The sequence below is a fragment of the Zootoca vivipara genome, chromosome 2, assembly GCF_963506605.1.
Source record: "Zootoca vivipara chromosome 2, rZooViv1.1, whole genome shotgun sequence".
Taxonomy (NCBI): Eukaryota; Metazoa; Chordata; class Lepidosauria; order Squamata; family Lacertidae; genus Zootoca; species Zootoca vivipara.
This window is the reverse complement of record NC_083277.1, coordinates 50,543,946-50,557,431: the sequence shown is the minus strand read 5'-3', so window position 1 is coordinate 50,557,431 and position 13,486 is coordinate 50,543,946. Positions and strand designations below refer to the sequence as shown.

At 43.0% G+C, this 13,486-nt stretch overlaps 1 protein-coding gene across 2 annotated transcripts; it reads right to left on the bottom strand.

Moving 5' to 3' along the window:
• Window positions 1–262: 262 nt before the first annotated feature.
• GLT8D1 (glycosyltransferase 8 domain containing 1) lies at window positions 263–13,483 on the bottom strand. 2 transcript variants are annotated; one of them, XM_035106154.2, is made up of 10 exons: window positions 13,192–13,483; window positions 10,365–10,424; window positions 10,154–10,252; window positions 7,869–8,085; window positions 6,782–6,899; window positions 6,165–6,249; window positions 5,263–5,375; window positions 3,802–3,968; window positions 2,860–2,972; window positions 263–2,333 (listed from the first exon to the last, which is right to left on the bottom strand). In XM_035106154.2, the coding sequence occupies exons 2-10, from the start codon at window positions 10,378–10,380 to the stop codon at window positions 2,143–2,145; spliced, it is 1,119 nt and encodes a 372-aa protein (XP_034962045.2). In that variant the 5' UTR covers window positions 10,381–10,424; window positions 13,192–13,483; the 3' UTR covers window positions 263–2,142. The 2 variants fall into 2 exon arrangements, with proteins under 2 accessions (XP_034962045.2, XP_034962046.2); XM_035106155.2 differs by lacking the exon at window positions 13,192–13,483 and adding an exon at window positions 11,640–13,163.
• Between the last annotated feature and the right edge of the window lie 3 nt (window positions 13,484–13,486).

The window sequence follows — 13,486 nt, the reverse complement described above, 5'->3', positions numbered from 1 at the left end:
ATGAAGAAAATTCTCCTTAAGATTACAAATATCACTATTTCACCAACCCTGATGTTAGGGGGGGGGAGCATACATATAATATACTTTTTACTGGTATTTGGACAACTTGGTGAAAAAGAGCACGGACAGGCTCAAAACACAACTTGTTAAATCTCCCTTTCATCCGGGTTTCCAGAGAATATCTTCCCTGGCCAGCAAAATAGTCCAGAAGGAGGTGGATGGGCATACAGAGAAAGGATTAGTAACAAGAAAACTACAGACACAGAGAAAACTTCACTGTTTAATATACTTTTAACTGAAATGTGTGGTACTTCAATTATATACAAAAGCAGCAAGGGATCCGACCTGTCTCTACCAGGAAGGCATTATACAATTATTAATGCTGTCCATAAACCTCCATGGTTTTTTGTTTTTCATTCCAGCGAAGCAGGAAGCTATCTTGCCACAGCTTGTATTTCCACATACTACTGAACCAATGGCAGAGGAATGATGATAATTTGTTCTCGGGCTCAGCACCACCAAGCTCATGGGCTTCCAAGCTTAGAATGTGCACATACAGACAGAAGTTAATCTGTACAGTTGTACCTCTGCTTATGTTAACTTTGGGACGCGTAAGCGGCAAACCCGGAAGTATATTTCCGGGTTTTTGCAGCATGCGCAGAAGCGCTCTACCGCCATGCGTGTGTGCACAGAAGCAGTCCCTCTGGTTGCGGAAACCTCTGGATTCAACCGGAGCTCTGGAATGGATCCCGTCCGCAACCGGAGGTACCACTGTGCTTTCCAAAATGTGGTGGTCCTAGGATTTACTAATTTTAAAAACGCATTGGGTTGCACTCGTAGTGTTGGTGTAAATCAGGGGTCACCAAACTAAGGCCCGGGGGCCGGATCTGGCCCAATCGCCTTCTCAATCCAGCCTGCAGGCGGTCCGGGAATCAGCATGTTTTTACATGAGTAGAATGTGTCCTTTTATTTAAAATGCATCTCTGGGTTATTTGTGGGGCATAGGAATTCGTTCATTTTTTTTTCTTCAAAATATAGTCCGGCCCCCCACAAGGTCTGAGGGACAGTGGACTGGCCCCTTGCTGGAAACGTTTGTTTACCCCTGATGTAAATGTCCCATCAGGTGCAAGGATTTCTCATCACACCATAGAACGTTCTCCTAAATTTCCCCTAAATTTGTTCTGGGAGTAGATGTGGGAATTACCCAGATAATGAATTTCCAAAAACTGTTCTCGCCTGCTAAAGTTAGTTAGTTCCTATCGTTTAGTATTTAATATGGGTTCATGTGTTAAGATTTTTTGTATCTGTTGGCTCACTATCAATCAACCTCAAGTCCTGGAAACTCACAGATTCTTAGCTTGGTGACAGTGGGCATTCTCCCCCCCCCTTTAGATTTACAGGTGTTTATAAATCAGCATACGTGAGGAGCTCACTGAACACACAACCACTAACTTTTGCAGGGTGGGATTTTGCTTCCAAATTGATAGGAACTCAAGCACAATTATTGGAGGGAATGATATATTGTGAAGCACAAGTTACCATTCACATTTCAGTTGCCTGCACACAATTCATAAATCCGAATATAAATGAATTCACAAATTTCCTCATTTTTTTAAGAAATAAGGGCTGCTTTACTGTTGATGGGTAGTTTATTAAAAGAAACTTTACTATAAAAATAGTTTTTGGAATGCAGATTTTTTTAAATAAAAAAAATCCACCATCGAACTTAAAATTAGCTGTCAGAATCTGAATGGATCTTCAAGCAATAGGAGGGATCCACCAAAAAGCTTATATTCACAGGTTAAGTAACAGTAAAAAGTGGTAGCAGCCTTTTAGTACATCAAGTTGCTGTGCAACACGAGATAAAGTGCAACACAGCTGTGATAAAGTCTTGGATGCAGCGTCTACTGAAACATTTTATCCCTAGAAGGTCATTCTTTAATATCCCATCTGGTTGAAAATGCTAGTTTCGTGGAGGTTCCTGGGCTTAAAGAGGCTTCCTCCTCTTTAAGCATGCATTTCACGTACAGTACTTAAATGCGTCTCCATTTTAAAACAATCTGAATGGACGTAGCATTACCAACTTCACTCTTATGGTCTTGTCTGGTTCCTGAGAAGAATGTGGGGTGTGTCACTTCCGTCTTATTTTGCCTCGTAAGTGTCGGTGTGCCTCCGAATCAAGTTGAATTTGCCACTAGGGTCAGGAATGTACCATTTTTCCCAAACATCTGCGTAGGATGCGGTCCTTCCCCATGGTTTGAAGTGTCCGTTCCAATGGAGTAGTTTGGCAGCTTTCACAAACTGTGGAGAGTATCTTTTGCCAGCACTCGAACCTTTGAATTGAGTAAGAAACATGAGTGGATTTAGATTCCTATCCTGTCTTCTCTCAAAAGAGACTAGCTGGGTTTTATTAAAGGCTAGCAAGTCACACAATCAGACTTCGCAGCCGACTCTTAATTTTCAGCCATTGTCAAAACAACTGATTTATCTTTCGAATATCCTTTCTTACCCCATTGCAACTGGGATGGCTGGGAGAACACAGCAAGGATTCCTGAATAGCCATCACCAAAGTATAGTATTTAGAAATCTTCCTGTGTCCACATTTAACTGACCACTGAATTCATATTCAAACACCATGTTTCCAGTAAGCCGTTTCACATCAAGGTCAAACTTTTCAAAGTGTAGTAAAGAGTTCAGAGACAGGAAGAGGAAGAAAGTAAAGCATTTCGGGCAGACGACTCCACGGCTTCATTATCACTTTAAAGGGTCCTGGAAAGGAGAAAATGAGGCCTACAGAAGCAACCACTTCAACCAGCTTAAGTCTGGCAAAGGTATCGAATCCTCTTCCATTATACTTACCAAGATGGCGCACATTCCACATAGGATCAAGGTTTGAATGTCTCTTGTAAAATGCAATGAGCAGAGGGGGTGTAGTGATACTGCCTGCAAGAGTCCGGCTGTATATTTCCTCTCTAGTCAGAGATAAGAAATAAAATTTAACCAGCTAAAGACAGAAGCACAGTTCTTAAATAGGTTAAATATTCATTAATCCAACTGAGTGCTTCTCTTTTCAAATTGTTAATCATCCTATTCATGAACAGAACGCTTCTATTTTTGTACAACGTTTTATAAAACATTTTGTTTACAACCGTCTGTTAGGCACTGTACAGCAAAAGCAACTGACATACTTTGCAATGAGCCAGAAAAATGAATGGAGGAATCATCTGAGTGTTAGTGTAGCCCAGCTAAGAAACTCGGCTGCAAATGAGTATGTACCTTCTCAGTCATTGTCCACCACATGCTTTGGCTACTCAAAAAGCTCAGTATCGAGAGTACTGAATGGTATTTCCTACGCAAAGGGCCCAAAAAGTAACAGGCAGAATAGCAGAAGGAAGAGCCTGAGAAAGAAATGTGGGTGGACCACCTAATAGCAGGTGGTTAAGGTGATCATTCAGGACAAGCTTTGTAACTGTGTTGGTAGAAAGAAATAAAGACTGTTTCATGGTCTGAGATTTGGGCAGCGGCGTGTTTAAAGAACAAGATAGCTGAAGGGATTTTAACTGAAAGATGACAGACCTGAAAACCATTTATATTCAGGGCTAGTAGGCTGAAGTAGATGCAGAAAGTAGCCTGGTGTCAGTGCAAAGATGATCCACACATAAAGATTATCATCAACATGGCAGAAAGACCTGAGAAATACTTCTGGCGGTTCATCACTCTCCATCCCCACCGGCACACACAATGCTATATTATGCTAGTGCCCCAAGTGGCAGTGTTAAGCAGAAATATGGGCACACTCACACAACATTAAGCGCCATCCATTTCTCCAGTTGCTGAGTGATGTTCTGTCGTTTCCATTCGGTTAGATTTGCAACAAAGACACCCGGATTGAAAGAGCAGGTACTTGCTTTCATGGACAGCTTCCGAACTGCTTCTTTTTTATAATCGAGAAATCCAATGTAATTGTACTGAAAATAGAAACTGGGTCTCAGTTTCAGTTACAAGAATCTTTATTGGTTACACACATCTCTCTACAGAAATTTCCACTGCCCAACCCCTCTATTTGTAGAGAAAAAGAGGTCCCATATGGAGATGCTAGCTTCACCAAAATGTCATGATATTTAGCAGTTTTATTTGTTTTTGTTTATTAGCTATTACATTTAAAATACCTTAAAATAACTATACTGTACTGAGGCAAGGTGAGTTAAATACAAAATACAAAAAGCCATCTGCACCTTTCTGAATCAGCCACATTTTGCTTATGGCCATTATGTTCCATTGCCCATTTGGAAAAAAAAATGGTGGCTCCTTTCCTATGCAGCATACAGATTCTGAGAAGTAAGGAACCACCTGGGACGCGGGTGGCACTGTGGTCTAAACCACAAAGCCTAGGGCTTGCTGATCAGAAGGTCGGTGGTTCGAATCCCCACGACGGGGTGAGCTCCCATTGTTCGGTCCCAGCTTCTGCCCACCTAGCAGTTCGAAAGCACGTCAAAGTGCAAGTAGATAAATGGGTACCACTACAGCGGGAAGGTAAACGGCATTTCCATGTGCTGCTCTGGTTTGCCAGAAGCAGCTTAGTCATGCTGGTCACATGACCCGGAAGCTATCTGCGGACAAACGCCGGCTCCTCGGCCTATAGAGCGAGATGAGCGACTGGACCTAATTGTCAGGGGTACCTTTACCTTTAAGGAACCACCTACACCTACATTTACCCAAAGATAGCCTCCTCTTCCTAGCTGTTCAGCATACCAGAGAAGGACAACCTGCTCCTCCTACAGTGCTTAGAACAGGAAGTTGAAAGGGGTTGCTTCGGATTACCCTAAGGGAGAAGCAGATCTCCTCAAGACATGAGGAAGAAAACCGCAGTCCCTGGTATCCTAAGACCACTCCACAACATTCTGTAGCCTACCAATGCAGACAGGTACAGGCATTTACCATTCCCTGAAAATTATACAGGCTACTGACTGATATGGTCTGGCGTGGTCTGGTCCATGGGGTCACGAAGAGTCGGACACAACTAAACAACAACAAGAACAACTGACTGATATGGGCCAGGAATATATAGCATGCCCAGGAAGAAGCTACGGTTCCCAATCCTAAAATACATGTAAAAGGGGGGCACTTGGCTTCATTCAATCCTTTGGGAAACCAAAAGGCATAAAGCACTGCTGTAAAACAACACAACCACAAGGGTAGAGGCAGCCTCTAAGAATGGGGCCTGTAACATTCGCTTTCTTCTTTATTTAGAACTATTTGCACCTGGTTTCCTGCTCCACGAACTGCAAACTTATTTGAGGTAGAGTCGCAGTCATCTGAGAATGCAGCTGCGTGACCCTGTTGCAGTGGAGTGTTGTAAAGTTCAAAGATATCATCTGAAAAAGCAATCCAAGCAAAGAAGAAATGGTCGTTCAAAACAAATTTTAAAACCCCGTCTGCCATCCCGCCCCACCCCCACCCCAATCATTTTCAATAGACAGCTGCAAATACAGGAAACTAAAAGTTATCTTTCAGTTTATGATGGGCATATGCCGCCAAAAAAATCTCATTTGATAAGAAAACCCCGAAACGTGCCTAAGGCAGCTCTTTAGATCCCGGACACGATCTTGCCTCTGATAACTTCATTTCATTCAAAACAGGGTTTTGTTCTCATGTATGCACAGAAGAGCAGTGTGGAGCTTAAATACATCTTTTGCAAATATAAACCATTTCATCTACAAATAAGTTATTACTTAAAATGCCAAGTTCATTCCAACATGCTCTAGAGAAGCCTTACTTCAGTCTCTAAAGCTGGGAAGAGTACAGATACCATGGAAAGCTCAAATCAGGGTGTAGCATTCATAACTCAATTTCATATTTCAAGTTAAAACAGCAGTTTTAATTGCACTAAGAAGATACTGCACTAAATAATTTTATGTTACTGTATTCCCCCCCCCCCTAAAACCAGTATAACTCCCTTGGAATTCTAACGTAATGTGTTTCCTGCATTACAGGAGTTTGGACTCGATGATCCTTGGAGGTACCTTCCAACTCTATAATTCTATGATTTTATGACTTCACGCCATTTGTTTAGGCGGGCTAAAATCTGTCCCCCCCCCCCAAGACAGGATAGGTCTACAGAAAGATGTTTCCAACTCTGAAAGTATTTGCAGGAAGAAAAGTACCTTGAACAACCACATCATCATCCAAGTAAATGGCCTTTTCTGCATTAGGGACCCAATTAGGCAGATAGAATCTTGCAAAGGTTAGCTAGGTAGAAACAAAAGGGAAGAAGAAGAAGATTATGATGAATGAATGAATGAATAAAAGAAAGAAAGAAAGAAAGAAAGAAAGAAAGAAAGAAAGAAAGAAAGAAAGAAAGAAAGAAAGAAAATCTGACATGCCAGACACTGGTTTCAAATAACCATAATCTCTCTTAACGATATATTTTGGTCTGCTTATAGTATATAAACAATTTATTGAAAATTAAGTTGCTGGTGGAATTTTCAACCGTCCCAACTTAATTTGATGAATACAATCAAGAACTCTTATAGCATCAGGAGTTACAAGTCAGATTTTTCAAGACTGCCATATATTAAATTATCGTTTGATTTTGTGTTTTTAATGTATTATATATTTGGTGTTAGCTGCCCTGAGCCCAGTCTCGGCTGGGGAGGACGGGGTATAAATAATTTTATTATTATTATTATTAGTAGTAGTAGTAGTAGTAGTAGTAGTAGTAGTATTTTCATGAATTATCAGCAATCTGAAAGTAAGTTAAAATAATATAAATCGTACTCACAGGTTTAATTGAGTCTGGCATTTCAGACTTAACCTGCACTTTTCCATCCAGCATACGAGGGTCAAAATCCAGTATTTGGTATTTCACATTTTTCAGACTAGTTTTACTAAGCCATGATCTGTACAGGGAAGAGAGCAGTAAAAATGTCAAAGGTGGCTGCAGTGCCTATTTCCAGCTCCAGCTGGTTTGCCAGCTATGGACTAGGATAGCCTTTCCAGTGATCCATGTTATTATAATCTCACATCTAGACTGCTGTACAGTAATTTGTTTTATGCAAAGCTACTGTTGAAGACAGTACAGAAGCTGTAACTGGTGCAAAATGCTATTGCCAGATTACTGTGTGGCATATCAAGTTGGAGTCACATTACACCTATGGCCCATTATCTCCACAGGCTGACCATAAGCTTCCAGGCTCAGTTCAAACCATTGACGTTAAATTATAATTCCAAAAATGATTTGGGGCCCAAATACTTGAAGGCAGTGCTTTTTTCTGGGGGTACGCAGGGGTATGCATACCCCTAAACATTTAAGAAAAAAACACTGTTTGAACGACCACATCTTCTATTTTTCAGAGGAGCTAGATGAGGATCGTGAAAGAGGAATATTTAGTTTTCAATACCCTGCAAATCGGTTCTGAAACTGGTGACGACGAGCAGCATTTGCAAGAGTAATTCTCTGAGATGTCTCTTCTTAGTCGATCCTATTTCAGTTTGGCTATATGAACGTTCTGCTTGGCTATATGTAAGCAGTACAGTGGTACCTCGGTTTATGAACACAATTGGTTCCGGAAGTCTGTTCATAAACTGAAGCGTTCATAAACTGAAGCAAACTTTCCCATTGAAAGTAATGGAAAGTGAATTAATCCATTCCAGATGGGTCCGCGGCGTTCGTAAACCGAAAATTCGTAAACCCAGGAGTTCATAAACCAAGGTTCCACTGTACTTTATTATCTATAGCTTCTTGCAGAGAATACAGGATTACACAACAAAGGACAGAGTATGTTTGCTTCTTCAAAGTAAGCATTACTAAACCTGCAAACCTCTCGCAGATGAAAACCAAGGAAGAAAATTTCTCAAACATACTTTACCTCAGATGGTCCACTGTGTCATTCAATGTGACAATATGGAAGGCCACATTGGACTTGGTGTTCTGCCGAATACTGTTCACAGCTGCAATTACCCCACCAAGCCTATCATCAGATGCTGTGATGACCACAGGAATCTCCTTGTCGTTCCAGTCCTCTGTCAACCTTTGAGGTGCCTCGGGTATAAAATCTATCGGTTGGAGGCCTAATGGACTTGAATCTGCAGAATAAGGGCATGGTGTGCACATGTTTATTGTTTAAACCATGGGTAGGGAAAACTAAGGCCCGGGGGCCAGATCTGGCCCAATTGCCTTCTAAATCCGGCCCACGGATGGTCCGGGAATCAGCGTGTTTTTACATGAGTAGAATGTGTCCTTTTATTTAAAATGCATCTCTGAGTTATTTGTGTGGCATAGGAAATCGTTCAACCCCCCCCCCAAAAAAATACTCCGCCCCCCCCACAAGGTCAGAGGGACAGTGGTCCGCCCCCTGCTGAAAAAGTTTGCTGACCCCCTGAAACAACCTTCTGGGCATGCTCAATCTAATGTCACTCACTCTTAAGTCCTGTTAAATATCAAGGACAAAGTTCATTGCATGCTTTGAAGAGCTTAATTTTGGCTACATACGCCTTATATAATTTTTACACATTTCTTCCATCCTCCAGTTACTTCCATTAGCAGGGCCAGCCCACCCATGAGGCTAACTGAAGCAGCTGCCTCAGGCGGTGGACTCCCACAGGGTGGTGCCCCTGCTGGCACCCTACCGCTGCCAGGGCCGTGCAGCTGCGGCTTCTGGCAAGATCTCATGAGAACTTAATGAAAGCCACCACCACAGCTGGGCACCCTGGGAAGCAAGGCTTTGGCTTTGGAGCAGGGGAAGCCTCACATGGTGAACAGGATGGGCCACCCTTGTCCAGTAGCAGCCAAGGGTATTTTAAAAGGTAAAGGGACCCCTGACCATTAGGTCCAGTCACAGACGACTCTGGGGTTGCGGCGCTCATCTCACGTTATTAGCCAAGGGAGCTGGCGTACAGCTTCCAGATAATAATAATAATAATAATAATAATAATAATAATAATGCTGCTTCCTACAGAAATATTAAAATACAATAATTTACTAAACATTAAAAGCTTCCCTAAACAGGGCTGCCTTCAGATGTCCTCTAAAAGTTTGGCAGTTGTTTTTCTCTTTGACATCTGGTGGGAGGGCGTTCCACAGGGTGGGTGCCACTACCAAGAAGGCCCTCTGCCTGCTTCCCTGTAACTTGGCTCCTCGCAGCGAGGGAACCGCCAGAAGGTCCTCGGCACTGGAGCTCAGTGTCCGGGCAGAACAATGGAGGTGGAGACGCTCCTTCAGGTATACTGGACCGAGGCTGCCTGCAGCTGAGAACGGCTAGGATTCTGAAGTGCTTGACCCTGTATCGTCTGAGGTGCCGGCTGTTGCTCCTGACCTTGGATCTGCACATGACTAGGCCGCGTCTGGCGAACCAGAGCAGCGCACGGAAACGCTGTTTACCTTCCCACCAGAGCGGTAGCTATTTATCTACTTGCACTTTGACGTGCTTTCGAACTGCTAGGTTGGCAGGAGCAGGGACCAAACAATGGGAGCTCACCCCATCACGGGGATTTGAACCGCCAACCTTCTGATCGGCAAACCCTAGGCTCTGTGGTGTAACCCACAGCGCCACCTGCGTCCCTTTAAATTGGGTGGCTTTAAATTGGGTGGCTGATCCGTGGCACTCCAGATACAGTTGAATGTCAACTGTCATTAGCCCTAGTTACCATGGCTAGAGGTCAGGGATGTCGTGAGCAGTAGTCTAATATCCCTAGGTGATCATTGGTGAGCCATCCCTTCAAATCAAACCTTTTATCTCTTCCTAATGATTGATCATGTTATTGCAATAAGATTAAACTTTCTTTCAGGTAAGATGACCCTTAAATCCTATGGCTTGATTAGTTTATTTGGATTTGCACCCATGTTTTGTTTTTAATCTACCTACAGGTATATTTTGAGTTATTGAATGTTGTTCTATTTATTGTTTTTATGTAAATCACAGAGGTTTTTATTATATTCAGCAGTATATCTTTATACATAAATAAAATTACTCTTGACATGATAGCCGCACTTCAAATGGTTTGATATTTTTGTGAAATAATTGAGATGCAAATATATATTACAAAAACAATCTATGTGAAGGACATAATTTCACCAACGCAATGATTTGTTACCTCTCAAATAAACATCATTACTGAAGCCCAGACTCATAAAAATAAGAGAGAGACATCATACCTGATAATTCCCTTTTCAATAGATCACTGAGACCCAGTATGTTGTGATGCAGCACTAGCAAAAATATAACAACAGCCAGCACCAAAATGAAAATGTTTACTGAAAGGGAAGAAAGAAAAACATTATTAGAATAATATTTATGGTCAAGTATAACTTAGGTATACTGATTTTTAAACTGTTTTTAAAAATGATCCATTCAAGGAAATAATACCTTTTCTGAACGTCATTTCTTCCTTTTATTCTGGGTTAAATGTTGAGCCTCTTCAAATGTCTACAAGAAAAACACACAACAGAGAACCATTTTGCAAACTTTCAGGAAGACGTAGCTGAGAGTACCACATTCAAATATTAAAAGTGCTGTTCGGTGTCGTGAATAAAGATTTCAAGTAAATATCTTCCTAGGATTCCAGCATGCACACTACAAGGAGGATTTTGCGATATAATTTCCCAGACATTTTTACCCGAGATGCTGAAAGCTATTTCTAGGGAGAGTAAAAGAGTAGACTTGCACATATTTTCCTTAGAAGAGCACCACACAATAAGCTAACATTTATACAATTTTAGCAATTCAAAAACTGAAGTGACAGGGATAGGTTTGCTTGCAGGGGCAAAATCAAGGGCAGTGCTGGGAGCCTCATCTCTCCCAAGTCTTAGACCACAGGTAGGCAAACTAAGGCCCAGGGGCCAGATCCAGGAATTAGCATGTTTTTACATGAGTATAATGTGTGCTTTTATTTAAAATGCATCTCTGGGTTATTTGTGGGGCATAGGAATTCGTTCATTATTACGGTACTTTTTCAAAATATAGTCCGCCCCCCCCCCCAATATCTGAGGGACAGTGGACTGGCCCTCTTCTGATAAAGTTTGCTGACCCCTGTCTTAGACCCTCACGAAACCACCCATCAGCAAAGTGAGACAAATACAAAGCATTTTTGTCTACAAAGTAGGCTGCAACCCAGTTAGGGACAGATGACTTGGCATTTAGAGAGCCCAGCTTTACTAGACCTCCTAGAATATTTTCACAGTGTGGCTTGTTGCACAGCCAGAAATTTTCATTGGTGTCGCTACACTGCCTTCTTCAAAACATAAGCAACAATTTGTCAGTTTTTATGTGAGCTGAGCTCCGCCTGCATTCTAGTCATCTATACTCCTGCTTCTCCTACTCTTGAAAAAAAAACAATGAGATGCAAGCTGCTTAAGGTGTCAAAGAAGATTCCCGTGAACAGACTTCTTGATAATCAGAGTCAATCTGTTGTTTCACAGTAAAACTATCAATTAAAAAACTAGTAACAATGATAAAAAGTTTTTAGCTATTCCTATTTTATCTGTAATCCACCTTAAGTCCCTGTCAGGGAAAAAGGCGGGGTACAAATAAATAAATATATTCATTTCATACTTCATCAATTATCAATATGTATCCACCAGACTTGAAGAAATAATTGACCCCGTTTTTTTACTTTATCATCCAAGGATATCAAGACCAGACCTGGGGAACTGCCAGTCCATGAGGCTTCCTCTCCCTTTCTCATCCCTTCAATTCACAGCAACTAGGCTTGAAAAAACTTCACAATGGAGTCAAGAGGAGGATGTTTTCAAGCATAAAAAATCCACACACAGAGAGAGTGCAATCATTCTTGAAACCCAATGCAGGGTTGTTTGCAAGCCTAACTGTCAGGGAGATCGGTTGCCAGGGTCCAAGCGTCCACATTTTCCCCAGGTGATGAAGCAGAGGACTCTGAAACAAGAAGGAGAAGGCATGCAGGGCATGCCCCAGAAGCCTTGCCACCCAATCATCCTTCAAGGGCTAATGCCCAATAGGCAAAGAAGTGGCACTGCCGTATTTGGACTCCACGGAAGGCTCAGAGCAACCAGAGCTTTCCATCACAGGAAGATGGAAGAAGAGCTGGGTCCCTGTAAGAAAAACAGCACCTTCCAGTAGAAGCTCACAATTAGGAGACAGCAGGGTAGACTTTGCTTTCACAGAGTGCCTGTATTCAGGGTACAGTATACCCTTTTCTACCTATCTCCTCTCTGCCCAGTTTGTAGCCAGAACCTCATAATACACATATGGAGCGGGGATCACAGCTGGCGAAGGAAGGGGTTAACTCTCCCCTCCCTGTGTACTGCAACCACCACCACCCTGCAGCAATTAGCCTTGAAACCACCTTCTATTGGTGCCAATCTTTGTTAGCCCCTTCCCTACCTAGCTGCAAGTTCACTAAAGATCACCCCCTCCTCCATACCTCAAGCGAATGGGTGTGCATTAGACAGCAAAACAGACAAGTACAAATGCGTAGGGTGTACAAGTGAGAATGAGTGTGCATGAGCTAGCAGTAGCCACATCCACCTCTAACATATGCCCTCAACGTATGCTCCATGCAATGTGTGGCTCTGTCAATAGCGCAGAAGACTCTTAATCTCAGAGTTGTGGATTCGAGCCCCACGCTGGGCAAAAGACCCCTGCATTGCAGGGGGTTGGACTAGATGACCCCCGTGGTCCCTTCCAACTCTACAATTCTATTATTCTATGAACCCTGGAAGATCAGCCATGAGGAGAGAATGTAGCCCTTGGCTTGAAAAGAGAGAGATTTAATTCTGAAGAATTAAAGGCAGGCAACTGCTTTTGCAGCGCTCCGTTGGGTGTCCTCTGTTCTGTCACCTACGTGCGTGGCCTGCAGCCTTTCCAGGCCTTTTAAATAAACTGACATTTAATTCGTTTTGTCTCGCGCGTTATTTCAAACCTTCGATCTGCTTGGTTCTGCCCATTGGCTATAATAATAATGATAATGATAATATTCTGCCCATTCGCTTTCTCACGGTGCAGTCGATGTCCAGTGACGGGTGCCATTCCCGTCCCCCGGCTCACACACCAGTTATTTTGCACCCTCCCAAACGGGAGCAGCCCGAATCCTCAGGCACCAGCGGAAAAGTGGCGCATCCAAGGGGATCTTGTCAGGAAAGTGAACGGCTAGAAAGGATGGCGCGTGGGGGATGCGCGGATAGGTTGATCGACGCAACCGAGACTGCTGTTACCGTACCTCTTTACTTGCTTCTTCTCCAGAAAGCGACAGATCCTCCTGCTCCCGCGTCCCTCCGCGCAGTCTGGCACCCGCGAGAGAAATGCCAACTCAACAGCGCAAAGTTGTCAGCGGCTCAAGTAGCTGCCCCCCGCGGTGCCTGATCGGAAAACAAACAAATGCTCAAAATAGGCGCAGCCGCAGAGCGCGGCGCATGACAGCCTTGTTCACCCGATGCGCTGAAACGTCAAGTTCTGTCCGCGGTTCGGGGGGCTGGGGGAGGCGCGGGCAGGCAATCGGTTAAGACCCTTCGGAG